This window comes from Pan paniscus, chromosome 13 (assembly GCF_029289425.2).
Source record: "Pan paniscus chromosome 13, NHGRI_mPanPan1-v2.0_pri, whole genome shotgun sequence".
Taxonomy (NCBI): Eukaryota; Metazoa; Chordata; class Mammalia; order Primates; family Hominidae; genus Pan; species Pan paniscus.
In genome coordinates this window covers 84,821,968-84,842,872 of record NC_073262.2, presented here as the reverse complement: position 1 = coordinate 84,842,872, position 20,905 = coordinate 84,821,968, and the positions used below count along the sequence as shown (strand labels likewise).

The window sequence follows — 20,905 nt, the reverse complement described above, 5'->3', positions numbered from 1 at the left end:
ATGCCCCAGTTGACAGTCTACACATCTCAGGCATTTAAGAACATAGAACTGGCTGGGTGCAGTGGCTTATGCCTGTAATCCCAGCACTTTGGGAGGCCGAGGCAGGTGAATCTCGGGTCAGGAGATCAAGACCATCTTGGCTAACATGGTGAAACCCGTCTCTACTAAAAAATACAAAAAATTAGCCAGGCGTGGTGGCATGCACCTGTAATCCCAGCTACTCGGGAGGCCGAGGCATGAGAATCACTTGAACCCAGGAGGCAGAGGTTGCAGTGAGCCGAGATTGCACCACTGCACTCCAGCCTGGGCAACAGAGTGAGACTCCATCTCAAAAAAAAAAAAAAAAAAAAAAAAAGAACAAAAAAAGAACATAGAACTTAAAATAGTACCCTAGGTGGTCAATTAACACTGATTTAACTTGAAGGCATCCATTAAAACTACTGAAGTTTTATTAAATTAAAAATGTGCCTTATTATATACTATAAGTAATCCAGTTACTTGAAATGTGAATTACTTTTATCCAAGCATCTGATGGACAGTCTTTAAATGTGCATACTTTACAGGACATTATCACTTAAAAAGCCTCCCTCCAGCTATTCTCCTATATTCAGGTGGTAGTCCATTGCTCTCAGAAGTGTTTCCAACAACAATTCTTGACTTGAGGCACCCACAGCAGTCCTGGGATCTGGGATATTGCCATGTACACAGACCTTAGAATAGGTTGTTGTCTCCTCCTCTGCCTAAACATGGGATGGAAAATGCTCCCAGAGGACAATGCCCTTTTCTCTGTGTGTCATTTTCTATCTCGATGAGTACTTTAAATGTAAAAGTCTTCATTCAGTACTGACATCTCAAAGTGGTGGGATTAATGCTGTCTCCCAGAGATGTTACTTTTCTCTTCACTGATTTGACAGAACACACACACATGCTGTGAACTAACACTTTACATCCAGAGAATAATAAACAGCAATTTGAAATATTAACACACTGGCAGAAAGCTCTGACTGATATAGTAAGAAACAAAAAGTAATTGTCTTCCTGTTACCTGAGAAAAACCTTCAATTATTTAATTTCTTTGGAGCTTAGATATGATTTCTTGTTAGTAAAGAATGAAACCCAAAATGCACATGATGTGCTTTCAAAAAAGATAATGATCCCTGGTGTTGAGAGAGGAAACTATAGTCACTCTCATTGGATCTAAATGTATTGTTAGCAATCGTATATTATATAAGGCTGAATAGTAAATAGAAAAGCCAATATACTTGAGTTAGCAAGCTTAAATTGTGTCACTTCCATGGCTTCAAGTATTATTTTATAGAGCAGTTAAACCATCTCTAAAGACTGTTATTAGATTAAAACAATACAAAGGGTAAGCAGAACCAATATTTTAGTTGATTCTCGCTATCCCAGGATTGTCAGAGGCTCTTCATTATTTCTGATTTCAGAATTCAGGAAATTGTAACACTTGAATTTATCTCTCTCTCTTCTCATTTTGGCTTTTGTAGGTTTCATCGATTTCATAGTAGAGCCAACATTTTCTCTTCTGACAGACTCAACAGAGAAAATTGTTATTCCTCTTATAGAGGAAGCCTCAAAAGCCGAAACTTCTTCCTATGTGGCAAGCAGGTATGATATTTTCTTTTTTGCATTATTTTTCATCTTTGTGGTGTTTAGTAACGCTTTCCTTAATGATTATATTTCTCACATCTAGGCAGAGAATTCTCACAAGAATTATTAGGGAGTATTGCCACCTAGTGGCTTTATATTATATTGCATCTGCCTTTGACAACTAAAGTTTAATACACAAAATATGAAATACTAAGTAAGGTGTGTACTAAGGAGAATCCAGTGTGGGGAGGGAGAGAAAGGAGGTGAGCAGCTGCCACGTGCTCAGAACTGGGACTGAGCATCTACTATCCTGCTTTTCTAGTCGGTTTTGTAAAGTTTTTCAGGTTTTCCTTGTTCACCCCATATCCTGATGGTGTTTTTTGGTTTCTTTGGTTGTTACTGTTAGCTCAACCACCATTGTGGGGTTACACATTGCTGATGCACTAAGACGATCAAATACAAAAGGCTCCATGAGTGATGGGTCCTATTCCCCAGACTACTCCCTTGCAGCAGTGGACCTGAAGAGTTTCAAGAACAACCTGGTGGACATCATTCAGCAGAACAAAGAGAGGTGGAAAGAGTTAGCTGCACAAGGTAGTGTTGTTTATGAGGCCTTACTGCCATCTCTCTCTGTCTTCACTTCTCCTCTAAGAGTTTGGATTACTTCTTCTAGATTTCTTCTTCTATAGAATATGTAAGCCCTTGATGGTATTGGGAATTTGGCTACTCTTTGATCATTCATGAGAAAGTTGGCTCATTTATTAGATAAAAAGAGGTTCTGGTTTGTTTGTGCCACATGGGCTGCAGATCTGTGTGTCAGTGGGTGGTGGCAAACTGCATACTGAAAGATGAGATAATGAAATGGTGACAAAACTTTGTGGTACCATATAAACTCCTGTGCTTTCGTAGAGGTGCTTTCCAGCCTGGATTTTACTTGGTAAGTGGCTTTTGTGTTGCATTAAGTGTGTTATCACTTCATGTCAGAGACTTGGGTGTGTTTTTTTTCTGTTTCACTAAGTTGCTTTTTTGACTCAGAATTTAGACAGGAATTGGGGAAATCATTAGTAATCAACCACCACAGCAATCGCATGGGAAGGTAGCTACAGTTATTTCTGACATATTAGCTGCTTCAAATTAATTAGTCCATTTAGTAGGTTTGTGAGTTGGTATTCAAACAGTTATTATCTTTCCTGCAGGAATTAGCTTTCATATCCAGATCTGGCCCCTGCCTGTTCTCACACTCATTCCCACAGCTCTGTCTCCCTTATACACTACACTCCCTGCACAATGGCCTCTTGGAAGTTTCTTAAAATACTCCAGGGTCTTTGTAGTTATTTTTTCAGCCAGAAATTTTTTTCCTTGTGTTTTTTGCAGCTTTAATATACTCAGGAATAAACTTATTTTTCTTAAAATGGATAATATAAGATCAAAATAGAGTGTTAAATCATATTTATAGTCAGAAAGACACAATATTGAAAAGTTTTCAATTATCCCAAAAGTCAACCATAAATATAACATGTTTCCGGTGAAAATTCCAATACATTTTTCATGGAATTTAAGAAATTGATCCTAAAATCTATATGGTATTGCAAATACCTAAGAATACTCAAGACACTCCTGAAGGATAATAAAGTGGGAGCACTTGCCATATATCGAAATTTACTCTTATACTGAAGTAATAAATTTAGTGTGGCTGTGATATAGAGATAATAAGATGGGCCTTGGGAATAGACCAGAGAGCCAAAAATAGCACATTAATTCCTGCAGAACTTGACAGATGGCAGACACACACATTCGTATATGCAATCTTTTGTATGTTCTCACATATTTACCCTTATGATATTCTTCATTTCTTCTTGTGTGTCAGAGCTACTATTTGGTATCATTTCTCTTCACACTGGAGTACTTTCTCAAGTATTTTCTTATAACACAGTTATACTGACAAACAATTAGATTTTCTTTATCTGGGAATGTCTGTATCTTACTTTTATTTATGAATAATTTTACTTGATTTAGAATTGTTGAATGATTTTTTTTTATTTTAGCACTTTTAATGTGTAATTCTATTGCCTCTGGCTTCCATAGTTTCTGATAGTGTTGGCCAAAAATAAATTGTATTGTTGCTTCCTTGTATGTACTATTATCTTTTTCTTTCTGTTTTCTAGACTTTATTTTGACTTTCAGCAATTTGATGATGATATATCTAGGTCGTTTTTTTTTCAGTATTCTACTTAGTGTTCACTGAGCTTCTTAAATCCACAAATTAATAATTTGCTTCAAATTTAGAAAGCTTTCTGTCATTTTGTTCAATATTTTTCTTCTGCCTCTCTCTCTCTGTTCTGTCCTTCTGAGGATCGTGTTATGCATAATTTAGGATTCTGGAAATTGTCCTGGATGCTCTGGATCTCTGTCAATTTCTTTAATTGTTCTTTCTTTCTTTCTTTCTTTCTTTCTTTCTTTCTTTCTTTCTTTCTTTCTCTTTCTTCTCTTCCTTTCCTTCCTTCTTTTGTTCCTTCCTTCCTTCTTCATTCATTTTTGATTGGCTGCTTTCTAATGATTTATCTTCAAGTTTACTGTTTCTTTCTCTGCCACCTCAATCCTGCTGTTGATTTCACTGAATTAACTTTTTATCTCAGCTACTTTTTTTCAATTTTATTATTTCCATTTGGTTCTTTTTTATAATATCTATTTCTCTGTTGATATTTTATATTTTCATTCATTGTTAGCATTATTTTCCTTTAATTCTTCAAGATTATTTTCTTTAATTTTAAAAACATATTTAAAAAACGTGTCTTGAATTTTTTGAAATCAATTTTAAAACTGACTATAAATGGCCTTTCTATGGCTCTCTAATTTCTAGGGTTTTTCTGTTAAATCCTGCTGGTTTACCCTTTACCCCAACTTGGACCCCAACCCTAGGCTGACAAAGCTTGGGGCTCTCCTCATCTAGTCTAAGTGGATTCACCATTTTATATTCAAGTAACCAGAATTATTTGCTGCCTTCCCATTCCAAGTTGATTCTACCACATCCAGCAGGAAAGTTGGCTTTTGCTTCCATTCCCAGGTCAGAGTTGGAGAGGAAGATGGAGGAGTGGGAGTAACTTCAGGCAAGAAGGTCACAGGTTCCTGCTGTTTTTACCTGAATGTCCAACAATTTTTTAAGAATAAATGTTTCTCAAATTATTATGTCCCTTTGGTTGATTTCCAGAGTCATTGAATAGTTGTTTTTATTAATGCTTTCCAGTTTTACTCTTGTTTTTTCATGAAGAGAAAAAACTCAACTTCTTGACATCACTATAGCAGGAAGTATTCCTCTTCACCATAGGTTTTAAGAGAATTAAATGAGTTTATTAATATAATTTGCTTAGAAGTGTCTAGAGTACTAAGCGCTATATGAGTTAGCTGTTATTACTATAACTATTATTTATTATGTTTCTGCCATGTGTTCTAGAAATAAGGGTTATAGGGCTACTATATAGAAACTAGGGGTGTCCCTAATGCTGAATTCTAAATCCAGCAAAACTATTCAGAAATAAAGAAAAATAAAGACATTACCAGATTAAGAAAATCTAATTACTATGGAAATTGGGGGTAATTTCTATATAGTAAACTGGTAAGGAAAGCCTTCACTGAGGAAGAAATAATTTAAATAAATACACAATGGAGGTTAGAAAGAGAATGATGGAGAGGTCTGGGAGGGTGGGTGGTAACAAATTTTTAAAATGGATTGGCTACCACATTATCTAGGAGGCCGAGCTTGCCTGACATGCCAGAAACAACAAGAAGGGCAGTGAAGCAGGAAGAAATTGGACAAGTGGGAATAATGTAGGCAATGTGATGGGTGGGGAATGTGGTGCCTGACCTTTGGTTTTGGCCCGAGAAAGACAGGAAACCAAATGTAGAGTTTTGAGAAAAAATGTTGATTGATCTGAACTGAGGTTTCAAAAGGATTACTCTGCTACAGAATGGAAAATGTTCTTTTGTTTGGGTAGTAAAAATAGAAACAAGGAGATCAGAAGGAAGGCTGTTGTTCATAACCCAGGAGACACATGGGAGCTTAGACCAGGTAGTAATGGTTGAGAGGGTGTATAATTTCTGGATATGTAAAGATTGTGGCAGTATGTGTGAGTAGAAGGAGGGTAAGCAAAAAGGGATTGGATTCTGGATATACAGATATTTTGAAAGCTGAACTGATAGGATTTGTTACCAGATTAGATGTAGGAAACAAAGTGAAGAGAAGAATCAAAAATGATGCCAGGCTTTTTGGTTTTCTTACACATTATTTGTATATAGGTAAAATTATATAATCATTTCATGGAACAATTTGGCATTCTGTAGGAAATTTAAAGATGCATGTGCCATACTTCTCGACAATTTTGCTTCTGTATTTTTACCCCAGAGAGACTTTTGTGCATATGCATCAAAGACATGTCTAAAATATTCACAGCAGCATTGTTCATGACTGCAAAATAAAGTGTAAAAAAACAGTAAAATTGATTTATATACTGTAGTATGTACATATTATGGCACAGTATAAAACTGTTAAAATTTAACTAATCACCACAGGAATGAAGGACACAGTGTTGCACAAAATAAGCAAACTGCTGGGCTTTAGTAGGCGGCTTTCCCCTGACAGTGTGAAGGAGACTGAGAGGTTTGGACTAAGCAAAATTCACCACAACACAGCAAAGCGGCTGTGCCCAGACTGCTTCTCTAGATTCCTCCTCACTGGGCAGGGCATCTCTGCAGGAAATCCAGCAGCTCCAGTCAGGGGCTTACAGACAGGACTCTCAACTCCCTGGGACAGAGCACCTGAAGGGAGAGGCAGCTGCAGTCGCAGGTTCAGCAGATTTAATCTTTCCTGTCTGCCGGCTCTGAAGAGAGCAGCTGACCCTAACAAGGGGGACTCTCCCAGCAGAGTGCACCAGTTCTGCTAAGGGACAGACTGCCTCCTCAAGCAGGTTCCTGACCTTGCGCCTCTTGACTGGGAGAGACCTCCCAACAGGGGTCAATAGACACCTCATACAGGAGAGCTGAAGCTTCCAGAGGAAGGAGCAGACAGCAATCTTTGATGTTCTGCAAACTCCATTGGTGAAACCTAGGTGACAGGGTCTGGAGTGGACCCCCATCAAACTGCAGCAGACCTGCAGAAGATGGGTCTAACTGTTAGAAGAAAAAGTAACAAACAGAAAGCAACAACAACAAAAGCATCAACAAAAAAGACCTCCTACAAAACCTCATCCAAAGGTCATCAGCTTCAAAGATCAAAGGTAGATAAATCCATGAAGATGAGGAAGAAACAGTGAAAAACGCTGAAAATTCCAAAAGCCAGAATGCCTCTTCTCCTCCAAATGATTGTAACACCTCTCCAGCAAGGACACAGGACTGGACAGAGAATGAGATGGATTAATTGACAGAAGTAGGCTTCAGAAGGTGGGTAATAACAAACTCTGCTGAGCTAAAGGAGCATGTTCTAACCCAATGCAAAGAAGCTAAGAACCTTGATAAAAGGTTACAGGAGCTGCTAACTAGAATAACCAGTTTAGAGAGGAACATAAATGACCTGATGGAGATGAAAAACACAGCACAAGAACTTTGTGAAGCATACACAAGTATCAATAGCTGAATAAATCAAGCAGAAGAAAGGATATCAGAATTTGAAGACCATCTTGCTGAAATAAGGCATACAGACAAGATTAGAGAAAAAATAATGAAAAGGAATGAACAAAACCTCCGAGAAATGTGGGACTATGTGAAGATACTGAAGCTACGATTGATTGGAGTACCTGAAAGAGACTGGGAGAATGGAATCAAGTTGGAAAACACACTTCAGGATATTATCCAGGAGAACTTCCCCAACCTAGCAAGACAGGCCAACATTCAAATTCAGGAAATACGGAGAACACCACTAAGATACTCCATGAGAAGATCAACGCCAGGACACGTAATTTTCAGATTCTCCAAGGTTGAAACAAAGGAAAAAATGTTTAAGGGCAACCAGAGAAAAAGGTCAGGTCACCTACAAAGGGAAGCTCATCAGACTAACAGCAGATCTCTCAGCAGAAACCCTACAAGCTAGAAAAGAGTGAGGGCAATATACAATATTCAATATTCAGCATTCTTAAAGATAAGAATTTTTCAACCCAAAATTTCATATTATTAGAAATAAGTAGAATTTTACTTCCTAGATTGGGCACTAGACACACAAAAGTTCATTTTATCATTATGATTATGATTATGTCTAACATGTGCTTTATATATGCATCTATAATTCATTTATATACATGAAATATTGCATAAAAATGAAACAATGATAAGCTATTAAAATACATCTACTAACATAGTGATCAATTTTAAAGTCACTGAGTATCAGATATTGCCATTTTAATTTTCCAGTACCTACCACTTCTAGTCTTATACGCTGAAGATGAAAGTTTCTTTATTACAATTGCATTGAGATTAAAATAAGCAGGTCATATGATGTTTAGAGCTTTGGAATATTAATTAAGCATCAGGGCTTTGAAGAGAATTCCAGATGTTTGCTCATCATCATATTAACCCTTAAGCTCTATTTCACAGATATCGCAAAAACATCTCCCTAGTCCTAGAGCAGGGAGAGATTGTTGACCTATTATGCTTCATTTTTATTATCTACTTCACCCCCTTAAAAATAAGGTTCATTAAAATAAGGATGTTTGTTTCCATCGCTGATGTATCCTAAGCTCTTTGAACAGAGACTGGCACAAAGTAGAAATTCGAATGATTATCTGCAGTAGGCAGGGAAGAAAGAGAGAGACAGAGCGCAAGAGGGAGGACGAGAGAGGAGGGGGTAGAGAAAGGAGGAGAAGGGAAGAAGGAAAGAGAGAGGTAGAAAACCTACCATCTAGGCCCCAAAATATGAAATATATGATCTTGCCATGCCCTTGGAATTCTCTCTATGCCTTCTCTAATCATTTATTTCCTTTTCTCCCACCCATGAGCTAATTATTGTTTTGAATTCTGTGATAATCATTCTTTTTTTAAGCTGTTATCCCTCTTTGTATAATTTTAAACAATGTATAATTTAGTTTTGTCTGTTTTAAAACCAAACAGACATATATATATGGAACTGTGCCATATATATTCCTTTATGAATTGCTTTCCACTCAACAACATGCTTTTTAAAATTTATCCATGACAACACAAATGTTGTTCTGTTTCAGCAGGAGTTTTCTGGATCTTGCAGAAAACATGAGACAGAAAAAAAAATCCAAATACTGTGCAGATACTTTTTAAATATCAGTGTTTTGTTTAAGTCTGTACATATCATATCCTTGGGCCACAAATCAGGTGCATAAATAATATACCCTTCATTATTTCTCTGTGACCAAACATAGTTTCTAGCTATGTCCTCATGCTACCTGTTTGAAGAAAATATAAGCTTATCATTTAAGTGTTTTGACTGAATCAGAGTAAGCCTGGTCAATCCAGGGTTTCTGACCTCTCTTTCCTCCTTCTTTAGATGGCATTGCAGTCCCTGGGGACTAACGTTGTGGTATTAATGGATTTCAGATGAGCATCAGGTCCTTGCTTGACCTCTGGCCTCTCTCTCATCTTTCCAGACAGACAGCCCCCATTGGTTTTTGGCTTGTATCACCTTCTGACTCTGACCCCTTGCTTCCCCACGACAGGCCCCCATATCTTTGCTTTCCACAGCTTGCTTGCTCTCTTTTCTTCTCCTTCTCATTGCACTTCTCAGGGCTGAAGGACAGGCTGGTCTTCACATCAGAGTCACTGGGGTTGACTGAATACTGCAGGCGCTCTCTCAGGCTCTCCTGTCCTGACATTCTACACAGCCACCCCTCCTCTATTCCTTGCACGCTGAGAACACCCACCTTGTTCAGAATGCTGGATAAGGGAACATGACAAAGATCTTCTCTAACCCCTGGATCCCTGACTTTTTCTCAGAATTCTTTCTTGTTTTTCCCTCGGAAATAACTCAAAATGCACAGGGATGGCCAAACTCAGAGAGCAGGTCCCGTCTCAGACTATAACTGTCTAAGTCTCTTGAATCTTCCAACACTTTTCTCCCTTACACCTTACTTTTGGTTTCATAGGGGGTGAAAAATATGTCACTGGAAGGGTAAGGAGTTAAACTTTTCCCTCCTCCAATTTGAATGGCACCTTCATACCCCTTTTTGCTTCTCTTAGGGAAAACCTAGATCCATGTCCAGGGAGTGAGAAACCTGGATCTCCTCTGGAAGTATGGGTGGGAAGGTAGAACTTGATTAAGTATTTTCCAAAAACCTTTTAGCCATGCATAGATGTGGCTTTTGAATTTGAAGACAAAGGATAGATGCCTTTGTTTCTGGGGTAGCTTAGTAACAACCCCTGTGTCTCCTTGTCTAAATAGGCATGAGCCTGTGATAACAAACAAGTAGAAACAAAACCAGATCAGCTAATGATTCACTGTATCAGCTCATCGAGACACACAAAATAAGCTTTTGTAGTTGTTTTAAAAGAGAAATGAAAAACAATGTGTGATTACTAAATTAAGTGTATTTAAAATACTATTATTCAAAGAACATTTATCAAGTATGTTTCATCACTTTACAGAAAAAAAAGATTAGAAGCTTATTTTTTTCTTTGAATTTAAGTGATTTAATGTGATGGAAGTGAATCATGTGATACAAATTAAATCCATAATTTTATATCCATTGAGGTGTTTCAGTATGGTTAGTAATGTCAAAGACATATTTCAGAAGGAAACTGAAAAACAAAAAAGACATTTTTTTATTATGGGGAAATCCGAATGAAAGAACAAAGCTGGAGGAATCATGCTACATGACTTCAAATTATACTACAAGGCTACAGTAACCAAAATAGCATGGTACTGGTACCAAAACAGATATATAGACCAATGGAACAGAACAGAGGCCTCAGAAATAATGCCACACATCTACAACCATGTGATCTTTGACAACCCTCACCAAAACAAGCAATAGGGAAAGGATTCCCTATTTAATAAATGGTGTTGGAGAATACTACAAACACCTCTACGCAAATAAACTAGAAAATCTAGAAGAAATGGATAAATTCCTCAACACATACACTCTCCCAAGACTAAACCAGGAAGAAATTGAATCTCTGAATAGACCAATAACAGGATCTGAAATTGTGGCAATAATCAATAGCTTACCAACCAAAAAGAGTCCAGGACCAGATGGATTCACAGCCGAATTCTACCAGAGGTACAAGAAGAAACTGGTACCATTCCTTCCGAAACTATTCCAATCAATAGAAAAAGAGGGAATCCTCCCTAACTCATTTTATGAGGCTAACATCATTCTGATACCAAAGCCAGGCAGAGACACAACAAAAAAAGAGAATTTTAGACCAATATCCTTGATGAACATTGATGCAAAAATCCTCAAGAAAATACTGGCAAAACGAATCCAGCAGCACATCAAAAAGCTTATCCACCATGATCAAGTGGGCTTCATCCCTGGGATGCAAGGCTGGTTCAATATACGCAAATCAATAAATGTAATCCAGCATATAAACAGAGCCAAAGACAAAAACCACATGATTATCTCAATAGATGCAGAAAAAGCCTTTGACAAAATTCAACAACCCTTCATGCTAAAAACTCTCAATAAATTAGGTATTGATGGGACGTATTTCAAAATAATAAGAGCTATCTATGACAAACCCACAGCCAATATCATACTGAATGGGCAAAAACTGGAAGCATTCCCTTTGAAAACTGGCACAAGACAGGGATGCCCTCTCTCACCGCTCCTATTCAACATAGTGTTGGAAGTTCTGGCCAGGGCAATTAGGCAGGAGAAGGAAATAAAGGGTATTCAATTAGGAAAAGAGGAAGTCAAATTGTCCCTGTTTGCAGATGACATGATTGTATATCTAGAAAACCCCATGGTCTCAGCCCAAAATCTCCTTAAGCTCATAAGCAACTTCAGCAAAGTCTCAGGATACAAAATCAATGTACAAAAATCACAAGCATTCTTATACACCAACAACAGACAGAGAGCCAAATCATGAGTGAACTCCCATTCACAATTGCTTCAAAGAGAATAAAATACCTAGGAATCCAACTTACAAGGGATGTGAAGGACCTCTTCAGGGAGAACTACAGACCACTGCTCAAGGAAATAAAAGAGGATACAAACAAATGGAAGAACATTCCATGCTCATGGGTAGGAAGAATCAATATCATGAAAATGGCCATACTGCCCAAGGTAATTTACAGATTCAATGCCATCCCCATCAAGCTACCAATGACTTTCTTCACAGAATTGGAAAAAACTACTTTAAAGTTCACATGGAACCAAAAAAAGCCCGCATCGCCAAGTCAATCCTAAGCCAAAAGAACAAAGCTGGAGGCATCACACTACCTGACTTCCAACTATACTACAAGGCTACAGTAACCAAAACAGCATGGTACTGGTACCAAAACAGAGATATAGATCAATGGAACAGAACACAGCCCTCAGAAATAATGCCGCTTATCTACAACTATCTGATCTTTGACAAACCTGAGAAAAACAAGCAATGGGGAAAGGATTCCCTATTTAATAAATGGTGCTGGGAAAACTGGCTAGCCATATGTAGAAAGCTGAAACTGGATCCCTTCCTTACACCTTATGCAAAAATCAATTCCAGATGGATTAAAGACTTAAACGTTAGACCTAAAACCATAAAAAGCCTAGAAGAAAACCTAGGCATTACCATTCAGGACATAGGCATGGGCAAGGACTTCATGTGTAAAACACCAAAAGCAATGGCAACAAAAGACAAAATTGACAAATGGGATCTAATTAAACTAAAGAGCTTCTGCACAACAAAAGAAACTACCATCAGAGTGAACAGGCAACCTACAAAATGGGAGAAAATTTTCACAACCTACTCATCTGACAAAGGGCTAATATCCAGAATCTACAATGAACTCAAACAAATTTACAAGAAAAAAACAAACAACCCCATCAAAAAGTGGGCAAAGGACACGAACAGACACTTCTCAAAAGAAGACATTTATGCAGCCAAAAAACACATGAAAAAATGCTCACCATCACTGGCCATCAGAGAAATGCAAATCAAAACCACAATGAGATACCATCTCACACCAGTTAGAATGGCAATCATTAAAAAGTCAGGAAACAACAGGTGCTGGAGAGGATGTGGAGAAATAAGAACACTTTAACACTGTTGGTGGGACTGTAAACTAGTTCAACCATTGTGGAAGTCAGTGTGGCGATTCCTCAGGGATCTAGAACTGGAAATACCATTTGACCCAGCCATCCCATGACTGGGTATATACCCAAAGGACTATAAATCATGCTGCTATAAAGACACATGCACACGTATGTTTATTGCGGCATTATTCACAATAGCAAAGACTTGGAACCAACCCAAATGTCCAACAATGATAGACTGGATTAAGAAAATGTGGCACATATACACCATGGAATACTATGCAGCCATAAAAAAGGATGAGTTCATGTCCTTTGTAGGGACATGGATGAAATCGAAAATCATCATTCTCAGTAAACTATCGCAAGAACAAAAAACCAAACACCGCATATTCTCACTCATAGGTGGGAATTGAACAATGAGAACACATGGACACAGGAAGGGGAACATCACACTCTGGGGACTGTTGTGGGGTGGGGGGAGGTGGGAGGGATAGCATTGGGAGATATACCTAATGCTAGATGACGAGTTAGTGGGTGCAGCGCACCAGCATGGCACATGTATACATATGTAACTAACCTGCACAATGTGCACATGTACCCTAAAACTTAAAGTATAATAATAAAAAAAAGAAAAAAAAAAGATTCAGTGTTCCTGGCAAAAAAATAATAATAATAAGAAATAAATAGATAAATGGTGTTGGGAAAACTGGCTAGCCATATGCAGAAAACTGAAACTGGACCCCTTCCTTACACTTTATACAAAACTAAAGAGCTTCTGCACAGCAAAGAAACTATCATCAAAAGAAACTATCATCAGACTGAACAGACAACCTACAGAATGGGAGAAAATTTTTGCACTCTATCCATCTGACAAAGGGTTAATATCCAGAATCTACAAAGAACTTAAACAAATTTACAAGAAAAAAACAAACAACCCCATCAAAAAGTGGGTGAAGGATATGAACAGACACTTCAAAGGAAGACATTTATGTGGCCAACAAACATATGAAAAAATGCTCATCATCACTGGTCATTAGAGAAACACAAACCAAAACCACAATGAGACACCATCTCACACCAGTTAGAATGGTGATCATTAAAAAGTCAGGAAATAACAGATACTGGAGAGGATGTGGAGAAATAGGAATGCTTTTACACTGTTGGTGGGAGGGTAAATTAGTTCAACCATTGTGGAAGACTGTGTGGCAATTCCTTAAGGATCTAGAACTAGAAACACCATTTGACCCAGCATTCCCATTACTGGGTATGTACCCAAAGGATTATAAATCATTCTACTATAAATATACATACACACGTATGTTTATTGCAGCACTGTTCACAATAGCAAAGACTTGGAACCAACCCAAATGCTCACCAATGATAGACTGGATAAAGAAAATGTGGCATATATACACCATGGAATACTATGCAGCCATTAAAAAGGATGAGTTCATGTCCTTGGCAGGGACATGGATGAAGCTGGAAACCATTATTCTCAGCAAACTAACACAGGAACAGAAAACCAAATACAGCATGTTCTTATTTATAAGTGGGACTTGAATAATGAGAACACATGGACACAGGGAAGGGAACATCATACGCCAGGGCCTGTCAGAGGGTGGGGGGCTAGGGGAGGAATAGCATTAGGAGAAATATCTAATGTAGATGACGGGTTGATGGGTGCAGCAAACCCCCACGGCATGTGTATACCTCTGTAACAAACCTACACATTCTGCACATGTATCCCAGAACTTAAAGTATAATAAAAATAAAATAAAATACATAAAAAACAAATGAGATAACCTGTTCTGTTTTATGCAACGTGTAGGACAATCTTAAGGTGTTAATTGAATTATTTAAACTATTTCTTCCCAGAAAATACTTAAAGGATTATACAAGCCAGCTTAAAAACTTGAGGACTGTAACAGAGTAGGAATAGTGAATTTGCCCTTCTTTTTGTTCAGTGTGTAATGCAGAGAACTTTAAAAATAAATGCAACAAACAGTTGTTTTACCCTCCCCTGATTGACTCTCAGAGTTTCTCTTGCTCCTTCTGAAAAGTATCACAGTTTGAATCAAGCCAAGTCTTCCTTTTGGTTTCAGAGCATGTGAAAAAGTTGTTATTGGAACAATAAATAAGTAATCAATCTGAGTACCACCTTTATATTCCTCCTTTGCCTCTCTGTGAAAAACCTAGGTCTGCGTCCATGGACGTCATCAGGAAATAAGGCTGAATGGCTTCAGGCTCCATTCCCAAGCTCTGATTCTGTGGACACTTAGAGAGGCTTTTTCAGTGAATATTTTCAAATCACCTTTAGGACTGCTAGATAACAAGCTGCTCAGGGAGAATGAATAGCAGTGTTAGCCTTGGCACCCCACCCCAACTAGTTACAGAGCAGTGACTCTCAAAGACCTACATTCCCCTGTGGTATTTATCTGTAGTTTTATCTCACAGGTCTCTGTGAGCTTTCTGAGCACATGTTTTTATTTGCCAGCAATGCCTATTAGTACTCACCAGTGGGCCTCACTCTTCCACATCTGTTGCTTAGAGAAAGTAAAAATTGATTTTTTGAAAGTAACGAAAACATGTCAATGTTACTTTGTATTGAATTACTTTGAAAAGTTGTATTTATAAGGTATGTGTTCTTAAAATATTTGCTATTCCTTTCCACTATCTTTTTAATTCAATCAAAACCCTTCATGTAAAGCACAGTTCACTTTACATTATAACTTCTAAGTTCCAAGGACTGAATCCTAAGCAATTCTGAGAGAATATACATGTACATTTTAGATTTCAAAAGGGACAAATAATCAAACAGAGGAAAACAAAGTCTTTCAGAAATAAAAACTAGAGCTTGCTATCATTCTCTCTCTAATTATGGTTCAAAATGTAATTAGAAGTTTAAATGAGATCATGTTAGTAATTTTATATATTTTAAATTATTAGTAAATTAAATTATTATATTATATATTTCCTTTATTGTTCCTATTTCCAATTTAACCTCTTCAGCTTTGTCTTCAGATCATGTTCTACATCATGTTAGCAGTACAATAGAGCAGGAGTATGCATTTGATAGAGTGGAACTTTCAGAAGGTAAGAATCATGAAGTTCTAAGAAGTGATATTCAGAGTCACTTAACCCTAGAAGAGCTTAAATAATTGTTTGAATGGTGTGTGCTTGTGTGTTATCCATTCATTCACTCATTCCTTTATTACAAAGGTATAATTCAAAAGTTTTCAACCTGGACAGCCTATCAGCATCATCTGGACTACTTGATTTTTTTAAAGTTCAACATGCCCTTTCTCCAGTTCACAGAGGAAGGTCTAGGTAGAACACTTTTGTGCATTTAAATCAGTGCAACAGGACATGTAGGGGAAGAGCAGGAAATACCAGCTCATGGTCAGGACAAGCCAAGTACAGATCTAAATCTGAGCCAGCTTCACCTTGGCAGGCTGAAGTCAGGAAATGGCAATGGGAACCTTTGTAGTTATATCCACCTAGGGATGGGATAGTTCCATTGTGTCTATCCCACATGATATCTAGATCTTGGTTCATACTGTTGTACCCTGGAATGTTTGCTCTCTACTTCTGGGAAGATCAGTGGACAAGGTCATGACTGGTCCTGGAACTTAAGGTTACTCTTCACACAACTTGAAGTCTAGCTACGCCTATGTTTTCCTATCTCTCTACCTTTGGTTTTATTCTTCCCTCCTCATAGAATGCTCTTCCTGGGCCTTCTCCTCCATTCTGCTTATTAAAATCCTACCTGTCTTCCAAGATTCAATTAAAATGCCATCTTCTCCAAGAAGCCTATCATTTAGTTTTATAAACATAGCTGTCTCTTTCATACTGTAGTGTAGTTAGACTGCTTATCATATTCTACCTTGCATTCTCAAAATAAGAAGTGAGAAATGCATTTGCAGGAGGCCTACCCAAATTAGAGTTCCAGTAAGAGTGGAGGTGGAGAGGACATTTAACTACACATGCCTTATCGAGGTTCTGGCATTCTGCTTTGGGTGTGTGCACCATTTCTCTATGCAATGAGAACCACTGTGTATTATGAGATATGATTGGAGTATGTTACAAATGTAAAAACCATGGATTTTGATAAAAGGTTGAGAACCACTAATTAAGTCATTACAAAAATATTTACAGAGACCCCCTATGTACCAGTGCAAACAAATGCCTATCATCTTTTTTTCTTGAGAGCAGAACTCATGGGCTGTTCAGCATCAGATTTCTGGTGTCTCCTACTCAGGGCTAGGTAAGAGCTCTGTCAGTGTTGATTAGAAGAAAGTTTGCTCCACTTTGTGGAAGTCTGATATTAATGGTGAGTCCACATAAATGAAATAGTATTACCCACTATTTTGTAGTATGTTTTTGTTTGTTAGCTAAATGACCTTAAAAATCTGATAAATCACAAAAGGGCAAACTAAATGTAAGGGTTGTTCCCCAAAAGTTTCTCCTCATGTTTTATGTCTGCATTTGCAATGTTTTCTGATACCTCAAACCTAGTCACTTGCTCTAATTGTACTTTGCAATATAAGTAATGCATGCAAGAGTTCATGGGAGTTTTGTGGCTTCTGAAAACTCTGGGACAGGAAGTGTGGAAATTTGGGAAGTAGAGGTAATAATGGGGAAGGGAGTATTGGGTTGGATGTTGCACTGTCGAACAGAGATGATGGGGCAGAGTAAGCTAAGTCTTTGGGTACAAGGTATGGTACAGCTCTCAGAGACAGTTCTCTCATTCTAGTGCCGCTGTCATCTAGTAGGAGTTTGATGTGTGACCAGAATTTGACTGGGTTCATGTGTAATGCTCACACCAAGGACAAACTCAAGACTTTGTTATATACCCCCAATAATTAGCCCCGCTCCAAGTACTGAAAGTACTTCCAAATTATTGGAAGCTCTGTTGTCTTAACCTTACACCTTGAAGAACAGAAATCCCTTCTTTTGTTACCACTCATCTCCTCTCTCTCCAAAACCTATAGGCTTCCGTTCCTCTTGATTCCAGGTCTCTATCCATCTCTCTTCTCATTCTGCTTCTAAAATACTCCCAATTTTTCAGAACAATTTAGTTCTGGTCAAAAGATTAATCAATTCAACAAAGCAAAAGCCTGATGGTTTCCCTAAAATGACATCTATAGTTCTTCAAACAAAAATCATGTACCATACATAATATGCAATACTGCATATTGTCTGGGTTGATCATGGTTTGTCTGTTATTTTCAATTTCATTAGAATTCCTATAAAAATTTAATTTCCTCATTACCCTCAGGACATTTTTCAAAATCTTAATCACTGTACCTATGACCTACATTTGTAATTAGAAAATATCACGAGTTACTGAGTTAGATGGTTGCTTATATTTTTAACATTTTACGGTTTATTTAAATTATGTTTTTGCTAGAAAAGCTCATACATTTTCTCAGTAGGAAACAAAAAAATGGGAATAGGTTTTATATCACTGGTTTAAAAATTTAAAAACAAAACTAGAAGTGTTTTTCACTAGAAGTAAGAGAAACATTTAAAATTGGTGGGAAAGTATTAACATTATTAAAAGATCAAATTTGCCTTATGATTAACATAGTATTTTAATATATTATCATAGTTCACTAATTAAACTTTATATATTGTTTATATTTGAAACATCTTAAAATGCAATATTTTGTATTAGGTATGGTAAATGATCTTTGTAATTATGTTGGTATTAATGCCAAATCAAATGTAGATTCATATTCTACTAACTACATCTTTATGTTCCAGAAAATACACTGAGTTTTATTACAAGCACTATCCTGTTTAGTCAGACAAATAACCCTACAATTTAGATATTATCATATCTAAATCCAAGGTGAGAACTTAGGTCTAAGGCAGCGAAGTAAGTCTCCAGCATCACAGGTGTATACATGTATTACAAATGAATCTAACTTTCTCATTTCTTTTCACGGTTTCATATAGCACACAGAAAATTATATGGTATAGCTATGCGGTAGGAGTACAGACAGAAAGAGGAAAGAATTTCCTGTGAAACCTTACCCCAAAGACTAGCATAATTGCTTCATCAGATCTACTTCTGTTTAATCTTAGCACAATTTATCCAATGAGCTTACAAATGTGCTCATAAGATTAGTTATATCTCACAGATATTTTTATTTTTAAATGTTGAAAGTTATGAATTTGGGAGTGAAATTTTTTATCATTTCACTTTATCATTTCATTTTTTATCATTTTATCATTTTGTATAGATGGTCATTTATCATTGACCATCTATACAAAAAAATTACAGCTAACTCTACAAGGAAAGAATTTTAGTCTGACAAAAGTGAAGCTCACTCAGAGAAACTAAATTATTTGTCTAACGTCACAAAACTAATTTTTGAAAAGGCGGGGCTTTTCATCTATTTTGCCCAAATTCAAAACCAGTAACCTGTATCATGTTCTAGAAGTTAATTATGATGGGTTGGTTTAGTTAAATTCTCTAAACTTCCCTCCAGAGCAAAAAGTGTGCTCAAAATCTACTGATGGAAGGATTCTGACAGCAGCAGAACTTAAGGATATTTTAAGTAATATTGTGTGTGAGAGTGTGTGTGTGTGTGTGTGTGTATGAAAGAGAAAGAGAGAGAGGGAGAGGGAGAGTGTGTGTGTGTGTGTGTGTCTCCTATCCACTGTATTTGCATGGACAACAAAAGTAAGAAGGAAGGTAGAGGGAGCATGCCTGCATTCCCATGGAGATTATTAGCTGGCTTGGTGATGATAAAATGTTTTCCCAAGGGGGGCAGGACTAGGACAAGAAAGGATCTGGGTTGGTAGGAAGATGAGTTATCAGATGATGTACTCTTTACTAAATTTGAAAGTAGGGGTGGTCTGTGAAGCTCATCTGTCTTGGAGTAACTCTTAGATGTTTACTCATAGTTAGATACAGTCAGGATATTAGAAGTTATTTCCAGAAGATTCCACCAATCCCCTTCATCCAAGGTATGCGTTTTTTCCCTCCCATTTGTTTAACAGGAACCCTAGCAGATGGTCCTTATTGAGTATTATAGATTTTTTTTCTTTCTGTGTGTCATATCTCATTGTTATGATCAACAATTTTAGCCAATACTGCCTTTACTATTATTTTAGTTGTATCACTCAGAGCTTATGACATTTATTGTGTTGATATACAAAATCCATGCCACATATGTGTGCAAATAAATAAATATAACTAATTCTTATGGTATAACTTTCAGCATTTATGTTTCAGTATGTTTTTTTCAATGTACAATATTCTTTCCTTAAAACTGTATTTCCATAACTCTACTAAACTGGAGATGGAATCAATGTAAAGTCTGGTAAATAGTAAAGAGAAGAAACCTAATTTCAATGAGTTTAGAATTGTTCTAAAACCCACATGAGGCCAAAATTGTCCTTCTATAGTTCATCTTAATGCTTATGAGTTTACCAAATGCTTATGAGTTAAAGAAATTATTTATGATATTTATATTAAATTACAAAAAATAGCATTATATTGGGCATGATTATAACTTGTCAGATATACACACACATACACTTACACACACATGCACACAAGACTTAATAATTTCCTTGATGCCATTTCAGGAGATTGAGGAATGATAGAGCACAATTCCACCTGAAAATCATGTTATAACCTATGTGACAGCATTAGCCCTTCCAGGTCTGTAATTCAATCAGAAATTTTGTTGTTGTTGTTAGCATATTTCAACATTTTTTAATAAGAGAAAGATTTTTCTGTGGATAAAGGAAAAGGAAACATGATTTTATTCTTTTTTATTTTGAAAATAAATCACAGAATATCATTTCTTTACATAATAAAATTCTACATCCAAATATTTGCATTGCATACTATTTGTTAGCAGACAATATTAATAGGTTTCAAGATAATCTCTCATTAGATTCTGAGAGTGTCTGCTCTAGTTGATAACAACTAGAGTTGGACTCCATAGGAATCCAGGAAACAATTCAAGTAGAGTAAAAAATAAGTTGAGTTATAAAGAAAAATGAATCATCTTAAGATCACCACTGATGAATACAAGAATCACAAAAGTTTCAATAGCAAAAGCAAAGTATATTAAAAATTAAGG

The 20,905-nt window shown here is 36.9% G+C and overlaps 1 protein-coding gene across 18 annotated transcripts in view; it reads left to right on the top strand.

The window, feature by feature from the left end:
- The window catches only part of PDE1A (phosphodiesterase 1A), a 395,424-nt gene that overhangs the window by 342,093 nt on the left and 32,426 nt on the right, over window positions 1-20,905 (top strand). For 10 of the 18 annotated variants that reach the window (XM_008977183.4, XM_063595222.1, XM_008977185.5 and 7 more), the window contains 2 exons: window positions 1,506-1,626; window positions 2,015-2,202. In XM_008977183.4, the coding sequence (XP_008975431.1) occupies window positions 1,506-1,626; window positions 2,015-2,202 (309 nt within the window). Of the gene's footprint in view, window positions 1-1,505; window positions 1,627-2,014; window positions 2,203-4,672; window positions 4,786-15,809; window positions 15,894-17,012; window positions 20,473-20,905 lie in introns of those variants that run through there. The other 8 variants (XM_063595225.1, XM_034954607.3, XM_063595227.1 and 5 more) reach the window with 4 other exon arrangements.